The following is a 13,021-nucleotide window of genomic DNA, read 5'->3' as shown; positions in this document are numbered from 1 at the left end:
CATGCCAGGCATTATGCATTCCAAAGTTCTTTGTGCCAAGTATTACTCTGAGAAACTATCCAATCTGCCAAAGAGAAGATTTGTGGCAGAAAATAAATACATACATAGTGTGTATACTGGAGCTACCAAAGTTTTAAAGTGAAAGCCCTTAGGGTTTGTGGGAATTTAACATCTTTTTGATTAAAAATATCAATATTTTCATTTTAACTTGAAGGCTAGGGAAACAGTATGCTATTTTGTTAATTATTTTTTTCCACAGGGAATTTACTGTTAAGGACAGGGATCTTTTATACATCTGGCAATAATATAATTAACTCCTTCAACAACAAGAAGCCTACTGCAGTACTTATTATACACCAGAATTCAAATTTTAGGTCAATATATTAATAAATAAGTATATTTGAATTAAAAAGCCAAAATTTATTTAAAATATTTGAATAGGTGTCTCTCAAATGCTTACGTATTAATCTCTGGGAAAAGCCATAAAAACTGTCTATTAGCTATTTTGGCAACTCCTCTTAATTTAGAGACTGGTCATGAATTTCAGATCACTTTTAAACACATGCCCAAGTCACCATAGGCAGGCCCTAAGATAGGAACCCCTGATTTCTGGGTGTCTGCGGATGAAAAGACTATCTAGTTAGGACAGTCCTTACTGCCACAATAGGAGGGACTGATACCTGTCGTGGTCCCCGCAGCAGGGGTTGAGTCCCTCGATCCCTCCATGGGCTGAGTGGCTAAGGTCTAGGGAAATGGCATCACAGTACTCTGGTTCCCACTGGGAGTTAGAACCTGCTTTTCTAAGAAAACAATGCAGTAGCTCAGTGCTTTTCAGGTGAAGAGGATATTTAGGAGGGTTTTTTTCAAACTATAAACACCATCTGTCACCTCCCCAAGATTCTGAAAGGTTCCCAGCTATGAACTGTTACCTTAGGGCCACCAAAAAGGAAGACAGTGTACTGAAGCTGGGATCAGTCATAGACTACTTCACAATCAGAGTATAACTAAAGAACAGATGCTTACAACAGAATTTCCTATCGTATTGGTCGTTACAAAATACATACTCAAGCTTTAGCATAGGAAACCAAAATAGCAGAACATGGTCACTTGTCCAGGAGACAGCCATCATGGCTAAAATTAATTCTATGGAAAAATAGGTTCCAGGCTCTGAATAAGTGTTTATTACAAAAGTCTGTTCCTGAGTTTCGATCTGGTAATAGATTAGGGCATGTATAAAGCCTGAAAGAATAAGGGGTTACATTGTTTGTTGATTTAAAGGAGACATAAAACCAAGATAAACAGAAACAACAGATTGTATGACAAAGATATACTTACAAAAAGAAAAATCTTGAGTAAAGTTGAAATAGCATTGCTCTAGGGGGAATGATACTTCAAAAATATAAAATAAAAGTCAAGGTGAGAGCTTTTGAGGGAAACAAAAGAAAGGAAACCTTGCCCCTTTTTTTCTGATGGTAGAGTTGTGATTTAGCATGTTCAACATCATTCTAGAAAGGTTGAGGATTTTCACTTCTGGCTTCCCCTAGAAGCCAGGTGGCTGAGGTCAGAAGAGCATGCCATGACAACTACATGATGGAGAGAAGGGAGATGAGCTGGGAAGAGACATACTGGGGCAGGGAGAAACATTCTGGAGTTCCACAGGACTCTGTCCCAGATCCAAAACTTACCTCTGGCTCCCCTGTACTCTCTCCCTGCAGTGATCACGGAAGTGGGCCTGGCACACAGGAATTTCAGTATTCATTTGTACCCTCCTTTCCCTCCTGCTCCCTCTCCCGCGCCCTTTCTGGGCCCCCACTCACCCTCCTCAGGTCTTGTCTGGTTGTCACTTCCACAGGGAGACCCTCTCTAGTCCTCCAGATTAAGTTAGGCTTCCCTGTTATTTGTTCCCGCAGTATCCTGGGCTTTGAAATGCTCATCATATTTGCAAGCACTGGTTTAAGGTATGCCCTCTGGCTATACTGCAAGCTTCATGAAAGCCAATTGTGTCTCCACCCCTAGCGCTAGCTCAATGCCTGACCCACAGAGGTCCTGATGATCAGAGTGCATTGTTGGATAAATGAAGAACACAGAATGAGATAAAATAGGACACGGAGCTATCTCAAAGTGAGCTTCAGCACAGGTAGAAAATAGATGCAACCGTACAAAGCACATGTGGTATGCTCCTGACTATTAAATCCTAGGTTAGGAATTTCCAGAGTAAAGGAAAAAAGGAAAGAACAAAGGAATTGCAGCTCCTAGAGAACACAGGTTTAAAAATACATTTACACTTGATACTAATTTAATTTGCTTTTTTATTATTAAGAATGCATTCAGAATTTTAAGTAAGCTTAAAGAATGGCATGGAATTTTAATTTCCATCAGAAAGAACCATGTTTTTAAAAATTTAAAATACTATCTCAGTTCATAACTCCTCTTATTTTGCAGGGGAGAGGAAAGTGGTGATCATAGCGGTACCAAAATCCTCATGTATCCCTCCTGTATAAGAAATAATAAAATTAATGGATTATATTGAAAAAATTCTATAAGAAATATGAAAATATCCATGGAAGTAAGAGACTACCTTCTAGTTGGCAAGCTGCTGCTAATTTGAGTCCTTAAGCATAGTTATCCAGCTCTATCCTCCACTGCATTATTTATAATGTCCAATTATCTTCTACTCTAAAGCTGCAAAACTTTCCTTCCCAAAGAAATACTTTCAACAATTTATAAGAATAAAATGACTAGCAGTAGAATGTTTTAATGAAAATACATTTCCAACGTGATAGTCTATGCCCTACAATCGTGTTGTGGAAGAGTTGTACCCAATGCCAATTATCATATGTAGTAATAAGACATTTAATGCCCTGGCAAGTATGGGGTGTATAAACTTCTAATTGGGACTCTCACATTTCAGATCTCTTTTTGTTCCCTTTGCCAAGCAGAAATAAAGCTTTTCTCTTAATCCTAATGGATTTGACAAGCATCAATTTTCATATTAGCTTACTGTCTGATAGTCTTTGAAGTGGAACTCCCTTGAGTTGTGAGCAGAGAAATCACCTTTCCGGTGAGAGAGCTTTCATGATATTCAAAGCAGTGGAAGGCTCCATGAAGCAGAACTGTAGTGTGGAAGAGTACACAGGAGCGAGCGAGAACCACGGCTTTCTCACTGACGCACACGGCATCCTGACCTTCTCAGAGGGTGGGAAGGCTTCTCAGAGTGTTTGGTTATATACACCTGACTTTCCCATGAAAGAGCAAGGGCCACACACAGTCACACAAGGTAAAAGGAATAAGAAGTGCGGCAGGTAGGGAAGTGCAATAGTACCTACCTATGGTCCTGCTTTGTTCCAGACAGTTCTCATACATGCTGCTGCACTTGGAGTTTCCAGGCTGTGCGAACAACAAATTGTGAAACATTTACAAACATAGTGTAACTTGCAAAGGACACATAAAACTCCCAGCACAATTTAGTAGGAAACACCACTTTCTGACAGAGGAAGTGAGATAAAGTGAGAAAAAGAAGTTGATATTTTAAATGGGAAGTATAGCCTCCTTTCCCAGTGCATTGTTTTGGAGCTGCAGAGGTGGGTCTGATTCGGGTATGGGGGGTCAAAACCTTAAGGTCTATACCCTGAGGGTTATTGCTTCTGCTTGGGAGGTCACATTCCAGGACTCAATCCAAGCTCAGCCAGAAAGGGTGATTTCCAGGACACTTGTACAAACACTGGCCATTTAGCAAACTTCTATCTAACTGTGAGTTGGCAGATTGGAGCCCTACTCTACTGAGGTGTGTGCCAGATTCACTTTTCATCCTCGAAAAATCTCATGCTATCAAAGGCTTCGATTATCCATATACACATATCTCTTCAGTAACAGTGTGGGATCCACTGACACCTTTGAGAAGGGCAATATCTATGCTTTAGAAAGATTAATCCATCAGTACCACGCAGTGGGGTTTAAGGGAATGAAACCGGAGACAGAGAAGGGGGCTTCAGGGTCACCTGAGCAAATCCGGGCCAGAACTTAGAAAGACGCAAAAGGAAAGATACAGGCTGAGTAGATTCAAGATATTTTCATGATAGGATCCTAGGTCTTAAAGACTGAGTTGATATATGGCCTGAAGTGTGAGAAAACAAAAAACTGTAGATTAGTGAAAAAATAAGAATGCCATTAATAAACTTGAGCACATCAGGAGGGGAATCTGGCTTGGAGTCAAGGTAAAATGCTGAGTTTAATCACAGCTGGAAAGGCAGGTATGGCTAAAGACAAAGAAGCTGGTGGAGTCTGTACACAGGTGGCATGTCAAAGGAAAAACCAGGGCCAAGGGCAGAGCATTAGAAAGGGAGTCCATGGCAGTAAAGCAGATGCTTGGTTTCACAGGGGTGGATATACAAGAAAACAAGATCAAAAAAAGATAAGATGCAACTTCCTCTGAAATGCATCAAAAATAAGAAGGATTGATGGATGATAGCTACATAGGATGACAGGGCAAATAAAGTAAATTTATAATTATAGAATCTAGGTGGTGAGTATTCATGTGTAATTCTTTCAACTTTTTTCTACGTTTGAATATATTCATAATAAAATTTTAGAAAACAAGAAAAAGAAAGAAAAGCAGCAACTAAAGATGCAGAATGAATGACACATGGAAATGTTTTAGAAGCTAAAAGAAGAGGTCTAAAAAAAGAGAAAGCCAACAGGTATCACACGCTATAAACAGATTCAAAATACTGAAGGAAATAGATTTAGCAATTACACTGACAACCAAACAACCAAAAAACCACTGGTGAGCACTGTAAAAGAAAGTTCTATCAAGCTGTCAAGCAGAATTCAGATTTTGGAAGTGTAGTGTGGATGTGAATGCAGAAATACAGTGTTTTCTACAAGTCTGTGGATGAAAGGAAGATGACAGGGAGGTGGGATATTATTAGATGGGTTGGGGGAGTCCAAGTTTATCTGCAGACAGAAGAGAAAGAACTGGTATACAGAGAAAAAAATAATAATGGAAATACAGGTTGATGGACAGAACAAGAGCACAGTGTTGGTGCAGGGAACAGGGTCGGGAGCTCAGGGGAAGGATTAGCTGTGGAGACAGTAGCTAAGGAAGAGAACCAATGAGGACACAGAAACACATGGGAGACAGAGAAGGATGAAGTTGAGGATTACATGTTGGACCGTCCTAGTCTTTCCAGAGAAGTAAGATGTGAGGTCACTTGCTGAGGATGAGGCTGGGGGATTAGGAGTAAAAGTTACTTAGCACAGGCTCCGACAATGATTCATTCTCTGGCTCTGTATTGAGGAAGATGATATCTTCTGTAAACTAGCATTTGGAAATCCTCAAATTAAGCTCAGTGATAGGACAGAACTGCAATGTTAGCTACAATAGCAATAAACTATTACTTACCAAATAGCACAGCTTTTCACACCGTATGGGGCAGTAAGCCATTTGTTCTGTGGCTTGAACTTTGATCCGCACATCTGAAACACCACCTTCAGGCGGCTGCTTCCCTGGGATTTCATTATAATACTCATGATCTTCTCTCTCCTCAGCATGGCCATCAACAGGCACCTCCTCACTGTAAGGGAAAAAAGGATCCCCAACAAGCTGGGTGGGAATTCATATGCTGTAGGGGATGCAGAGAGATCAGAACCATGCAAATCACCCTGAAAAACTTTTCGTGCTTTAAGAGTATAGCTGTGTTTAGGTGATGTCAAACATCTGGATAGAAGCAACCAGATGGCTGCATTGTTTAGCTTTCTGTAGACAATCAAAGTGGGGTAAGCCAACAAAAAGTGCCATGGGTGATGCTTTCACATCTCCTCTCAGTGATAAAATATGTACATATACATATATATATATATATAACTTCCTGAATGTAAGTTGTTTTTGTCAATCGAATAAAAATACAAAGTTTTCCTTAAATTCTTCAGCCCACTTTCACTATAGCATTTTGGAAATGCTTTTGCTCAAAGAAAATTTAGATACTGAGCAGAGGGCCTGGCTCAGTTTACCATAAATGGAAGATGAAAACTTCAGTTTATGAAGATGAAAAAAAAAATACAAGAGCTATGGCCAGCTATCTTGTCTGCACAAATCTGGAGTATATGTGATTCATAAAGAAATATTAGAACCATATGTGGCAAGCGGATAGATTCATGTAAACATGCATTGTTTTTAAGAAATAGGGAGAAAAAAAAAAACACAGATTTTTCTTCCAAACTGGAATTAGTCGAAGTTTCTTATGAGAAAAAAATAAATCAAGTCCATTTTGGACTTCACTGACAACCCACAGCTTTGTTGGGTTCATTATATGTCAGTGAAAAGACAACACTAAAATGCAAGAGGCACCCTAGAAAAAATTCAGCATCAAGGCCTGCTGGTAGCCCCTCTTCTTTGCTGTGCTAAACCACCTCTGAGAGGAGATCTCCAAGTCTGGTGTTTGTTGATACACGAAATGATAAATTGGCGGGGGGGGGGGGGGGGGGGGTTACAGAAATGCATTTACAAGTGTCCAAGAATTTTATTTCTTGGGTATGAATTCTGCCACCCAGGGATCTCACTGCACTCCACACGTGGTGGAGTCTGACAGGCCTGAAAGGGTTCAGCTTTCACCGTGGACTTTCCGTGGTGCAGACAGGGTCACATCATGCTCTACCCCTTGGCCTGGCTGGAGCTGAGCTATCTGCACTACCCACCAGCAAACAGGAGTTCCTGCTACACACATTTGATTCTTAGGATTTTCTTCTTTCTTAATTATTTTAACTGATATGCAAGGGATCTGGGGTTGAAACAAACCTGAGAAATTTCTTCTTGCTCACTTTATGACACTATCTAATTAATGCAGAGCTCTGTATAACATCAGAGAAACATGGTCAACCCACTCTCACTTTTAGTGTTTCCTCTGATTCTATTACAAAGCAAGAGGAAATATCAAGACAAACAAGAAAGGAAGAAGAGTAAAAATGTCACTATTAGTTTGTATGGAAACTGTATCTATTGGTAAATAAAAAATTACTAATTTCACTAGTCCATTTTAAATGCCATATTAATTTTAAAACAAAACAAAGTATGGTTAAGTCAAATAATTATAGAATTCCTGGCTGACCTTTCACAAGAAGGATTCAAAGAAGGATTTTTCAAATACTGTTTAAACCGGAGTTCAAAAGCCTGTCCTATGGTACTTATGACGTCTTGGGCCATTCCATTGCGGCATTCCAGTATGTGGCAGGCTGCAAGAGGACATACCAAAAAAATTACAATAAATTTTTAGTAAGAGAAGATTTTATAAAGCTGAAATACTTCCAGAACATGAACTGGTAAATAAAAGGAAGTAGGTTTCCAAGTTTTCTGCAGCTCTGAAATTGCATACTTCATATTATATATGCGTCAAAGAGAAGAAACATTCACATTTTATGACGAGATACTTCAAAACACTTATAAATTCCCGTCTTAAGGCAGGTATTTGGGGCTCACACTTTAATAAAGGCAGACTGATCTTGACTAATAATGTGATTCATGTTCTGTGTTAGCTCTAGAATTCAATACAGAAGATGATTTTAGGGCAACAACCTGACAAGATGATGTCTGCCGCATTGTCTTTACATGGTACTCTATGGATGACTGAAAACAAAATAAATTTCTACATGCACCCCTCACAAATGGGGAAGAGCTACTGGTGAAGACAGGGGCTTTAGACTACCCTTTCCTCTAGCCAGCCCTTTGCCCTGTCATTACTACTCAAAATCAGTGATGGTGTGGGAAACCCTGTCTTTGAAATCCTACTAAAGAACTATCTCCAATAAGTACCAAATCAAGATTTCATGAAGACTGATATTATCAGAGGATATTAAAATTTTTATAGATACTTTCTGTAAAAAGCTGTTACTAGAAAGGGCTAGCTATCACTAGCAAATTAAAGAAATAAATTGTGGAGGGGGCAGCTGACAGAACATCACAGGCAAATTAGCAAATCTGCTACTGCTAAGTTAAAGCCAGAGCTTGTGTTCAGGGGACCATAAATTAATCTCCCCATCTCATGGAATGTCGATTGCCTTGATGAGAGAATGGTGTTGTGCTCAGGGCCTTAATATACGACTGAACTGAATCTGAAGTTTCAGAAGGATGGCTTAAAATCATAAGGATGACTTAAGATACAGTAATAAGTTTCATGAGATTTTCAAAATTACATTGGTCTGTATAGCCTGAAGAATTGAGGAATGAGGGAAAAGCTTGATAATTTTTCAATATACAAGAATGTTGTAAAAACTGTCAGCTATTTTCTGAGAACAGGAAAGACTTAAGTGGGTGCCTAGGGAATTAGATTAAATAAAAAGGAAGCTGTGAAATGGTGGGACTGTGGGAACAATACTGGAACATTTTACTAAAAGGGATACATACCTGAGGAAAGGAGGATACCTATTGTGATGAAAGCATGTTTTTAGGCTCTGAGTAGTCTTGAGAAGAAATTTATATTTATCTAAAGTAAAATAAAATTCAATCAAGCCCTGGTGCCTCAGATGGTGAAGAATCGGCCTGTAATGCAGGAGACCCAGGTTCAATCCCTGAGTCAGGAAGATCCCCTGGAGAAGGAAATGGCAACCCACTCCAGTATTCTTGCCTGGAGAATCCCATGGACAGAGGAGCCTGGCAGGCTACAGTCCATGGGGTCACAAAGAGTCAGACACAACTGAGCAACTAACACTTTCACAAAATTCATTCACGCCTAACTGGGTTTGCAGAGCCTATAACAGTAGGTTATGGTAGAACCTACAATGGTTTCCTAGCTTTATGTTGATAATCATCTCAAGGAATATCAGACAATTCTCATTTCAAAATTAGCTGGACATTTACTTAAGGAATTTATGTCTCTGAACTTTTGGAAGGGAGGTTTGTGTGTGTATAGGCAGGGGATGGTATTACTAAATCAAACGATGCTAGGATATCAAATCTCCAAAAGGGTTATTGATCACTTCTTGTAAGGTTGCCCCTTTCAAGAGGCAACCTGGATCTTGAAATAGACTTAGGAGCTAATTATAGTTTTGAAAACCCGATTAACAATGTCTATAAATTAATAGCCTTCTTACCAAAGGAAAATGTTTAGTCTATTTTCAGATTGCCATTGTATATTGCCCCCCTTTTTTCTCTACACTAGCTTCACACAGTGACTAATGCACTGAAGGTGTTTTAAAAGTATGTGTTGAATGAATTAATGTTGATTTCTCTGAATCACACTCATAATTCTGTTGTGAGAAATCATCTTTAGTTCTACTGAAGTGAGACTGGCAGTGAGCCCCTATCACGGGGAAGGTTTCATGACCACTGAGTGGTACAAATGACTGCTTGGGTCATTTGTGGAAATGGTCTCCTCCTTTCGGGTTAGGCTTCACATCCTTAAACCTATAAAGTGCCCTTGGACACGTGTCCTTTGGTTGAGCCCCAAAATAATTGTGCTACACAATGGTAAAAAAAAGGTAACTCACTTGAATTATTTTTTTCATCTCATAAATTACTGGTCTACTTAAAAATGAAGTCAAGGCCAGAAATCAAACCAATATTATAAAGCAATCATCAACAATTAAAAATAAATATTTTAAAAAATCAAAATGGAAACAATTTATGTAATCTTACTTTCTCTTAGGATAAACAAGATGTCTTGAGATAAAGATGGAAAAGACAGTGGGAGAGGTGCGAAATTCAACTATAAATAAATAGATAAATAAGAAAAACCAAAGTTTATCTCCCATGAGAGGGATAAGAAAACAACAATGGCTGAAAGAACTCTCTGATAAGATGCAGATCCCAGTTCAATGGCCAATTATACCACAGGCTATCTGAATAAAGTATGCTACACCCAGGCCCTCACCTGCCAAGACAGGGCATTGCATGATCTCTGAAGTCCCTTCCTGCTTTACAGAAATCCTATCCTCCCTCGATTACAGTACTTTAAACTCTCGGAGGAACAGGGCAAGGCACATGGGCATGCAGGAATGAATGAATGACCCAAACCCACCAACCGTTCTCTACCACTTCTCATGTACTACCAAAATGTTTTATTTCTCTCAACTTTTCTGATTCTGATACTTGAGGCTTTGGTCCTTTTCCTGGGCCGATGCTTACCAACAAGATTTTTTACTTTCCTTTGGATAACCATGTTACTGTCATATTACTTTTTAAAGATTAAACAGGAAGAGAAGAAAAAGCCGTGGTGCCTATCTCCAGGAAAGGAACAGCTGGACACGATGCCTGGCCCTGTGCAGTGTCCTGTGCAGCCTCCCCACTTTCGGGAGCACACACATTTTGGTGGTGCTTTTGTTGCCACTTACGTGCTGCTCTGTGAAAATGCTCTTTGTTCTTTTTTAGGTTGGTCATGACCTACACAGGAATGGGTTTTGAATCACATACAAATATGCCTAATTCCCATTGCTAGACCCATCTCCAAAAACTCAGATAAGCACCAGCTTGGCTAAGAATTTCTCAATCTTTAGCTAATGAGAAGGAAGTAAAAAGCATATAGAAAATTCCAATTCTCCCCAAAACAATTTGACTTTCCAGTGATGGGGGGGAGGGGGGGCTGAGCTTTGACCTCCATGTCTGAATTAGACACAGACTTGAGTTCTTTTCATTGTGAATGAAAAGAATGTTCTGTCTGTGAACAGACCTACAATTCTATTCTTGAGTATCAGGTACTCTATTAAGTAAGATGTAAAAGAATCTTAGATTCATATTCTTCTTTTTCATTTGGTTTCCTAACTGGATAGTCATGGACAAGAGGCTGAGAACAATTCTTAAAGAATAACAGACCTTTCTTTAATGCTTTATGCTTAAAGAGACCAGTTTTGCTTTTGTTGTTCATTTGCTTTTGGTTTTTGGTTTTTATGGGAAAACTAGAAATTCAAAAGTGCAGCTTCTCAGATCACCCACCAGATGGCGCTGTGGGACTGAAGCATAGCGTCTACCAGCCCTTAGGAAGAAATCGGTCTGACGCAACTAGCCGGCTGTCAGACCACAGTTTATCAATGTCACCAGGACAGCAGCACATATATTTTACAGCCATAAACATAAATAGCATAACTGGGTTAATTTAAGTTGGTTTTACAGGGTTCTTTTTGTTTTGTTTTGTTTTTTGCTTTCTTTATAGAGAGGACCACGACATGCCTATATCCAGGTAAACCGGGACCTCTTCACAGACTAGATTCAGAGAAAATATTCAAGCTGTCCTGCACTGCACACATTTGGAGTAAGAAGTGAAGCGATTCTTCATTTATAGCAATTACAGGGGTAAGCTGTATTGGTCGCTAGGTAAACTCAAAACACTCTTACTGGGGGGCTCACCTTTTCCACAGAAGAGGCCTTTTATAAAAGAAGGAGTTCACTAACGAGTCCGAACCAAGATGGAAAAAGTGGTAGCTTCCCTGAGTTGAAGGCACTAATTCTAAAAGTGAATCAAACAGAGGGGAGACTGTGGGAACATTCAGGATAATTAGCATGAAGCCCGGGCTCCTCTGCCTGTCAGCCAGGCTCTCCTCATCCCTGAGGTCTGACTCCTGCCGTGACCCGTCCACTGACACGGTGGTTCCCACAGTGACCAGCAGCCTGTCAGTCGCTGGACTGAATGGCATTTTCCACCTCCACTCCCCTGAACTCCTTTTCAGTCTGAGACATTCCCGGGTATCTTCTCCTAGAGAAATGTGTTCTTCCTCCATCTTAGTCGATACTGATCTCTGGGTTTTCTCCCATTCCCTGAGACCTCAGCCCTCTTCTTTCTGGGTTCTACTTTCAGATATCTTGCTCACTTTCAGGGCTAAGAAGCTGCAGCTTCTCCAAACCTGAAACCTCTCCCCAGCCCCTACAAACCTCCAGGTTTCGCCTCTCAACTGAACATTTGCCCCGGGAAGAGCCAAATTCACTAGGTAATTTTATAATGTCTTTCTGGTTTCACTTTTTTTTTTAAAATCAAGGATTTAGAACATTCTTTTTCTTTTACAAATGCAATAAACATTCATTATAGGGAGTTTTAGAAAACAGACACCAAGGAAAAGAAATTACATAAGTCTCACTAACCAGGAATATCTGCATACTATTAACATTTTGACATATGTCTTTATAAATTTTTTTTCAAAAAATTACCTGGAATCATACCAATCACATTGGTTCATAATCTGCTTTCTGTACTTAATAATATTAATTGCTGCATGATAGAACAGCCTATGGATTCATTTAAATAATTTGCTATTTATAAATACTGAATTTTCCTTTTCTTACGTGACGTGCTCACGTGTGCTCAGTCGTATCAGACTCTTTGCGCCCCTATGGACTGCAGCCCGCCAGACTCCTCTGTCCATGGGATTCTACAGGCAAGAATACTGGAGGGGTACTATGCCCTCTTCCAGGGGATCTTCTGGACCCAGAGATTGAACCCACGTCTCCTGCATCTCCCGCACGGAAGGCGGATTCTTTCCTGCTGAGCCACCAGTGCTTTATTGCTTAATCTTTGTACATGTCTCATTTCCTTAGAAGTGAAATTGCTGATTCAAAACTGTTTACACAGGCTTCACTGACGGCTCAGTAGTAAAGAACCTGCCTGCCAACGCAGGAGACACTGGTTTTTTCCTGATCCGGAAAGATCCCACATGCTGCGGAGCAACTAAGCGTGTGCACCACAACTGTTGAGCCTGGACTCGAGAGCCAGGGAGCCGCCACCACTGAGCGCACACGCTGCAAATACTGAAGTCCGAGCATGCTGGAGCCCACGCTCTGCAACAAGAGGCGCCTCCACAAGGAGTAGCCTGCACACCCCAACGAAGAGGAGCCCCAGCTCGAGGCAACCAGAGAAAAGCCTGCACGCAGCAACAAAGACCCAGCACAGCCAGAAATAAGGAAAGCTCTTTTTAATAAGTGTTTACACTTTTTAAAGTTTTGATGCAAATTTTCAGTATGCTTTGAAACAGTTGGATCTACACTCCTACCAGAAGTGTTCAGGAGATACTACAACTCCAAATCACATTTTACCTTTTTATAAAAGAC

At 40.1% G+C, this 13,021-nt stretch overlaps 1 protein-coding gene across 3 annotated transcripts in view; it reads right to left on the bottom strand.

Annotated features, from left to right (window-relative positions):
* Window positions 1-13,021, bottom strand: part of SHC4 (SHC adaptor protein 4) — a 121,100-nt gene that overhangs the window by 18,792 nt on the left and 89,287 nt on the right. For 2 of the 3 annotated variants that reach the window (XM_070469316.1, XM_070469315.1), the window contains exons 7-9: window positions 7,104-7,227; window positions 5,402-5,573; window positions 3,327-3,387 (exon numbers count right to left, since the gene is read on the bottom strand). In XM_070469316.1, coding sequence (XP_070325417.1) covers window positions 3,327-3,387; window positions 5,402-5,573; window positions 7,104-7,227 — 357 coding nt within the window. Of the gene's footprint in view, window positions 1-923; window positions 930-3,326; window positions 3,388-5,401; window positions 5,574-7,103; window positions 7,228-13,021 lie in introns of all 3 variants that reach the window. The other variant, XM_070469317.1, reaches the window with a different exon arrangement.

This window comes from Odocoileus virginianus, chromosome 6 (assembly GCF_023699985.2).
Source record: "Odocoileus virginianus isolate 20LAN1187 ecotype Illinois chromosome 6, Ovbor_1.2, whole genome shotgun sequence".
Classification (NCBI taxonomy): domain Eukaryota; kingdom Metazoa; phylum Chordata; class Mammalia; order Artiodactyla; family Cervidae; genus Odocoileus; species Odocoileus virginianus.
The sequence above is the reverse complement of the archived record's forward strand: the minus strand, read 5'-3'. Positions and strand labels throughout refer to the sequence as shown.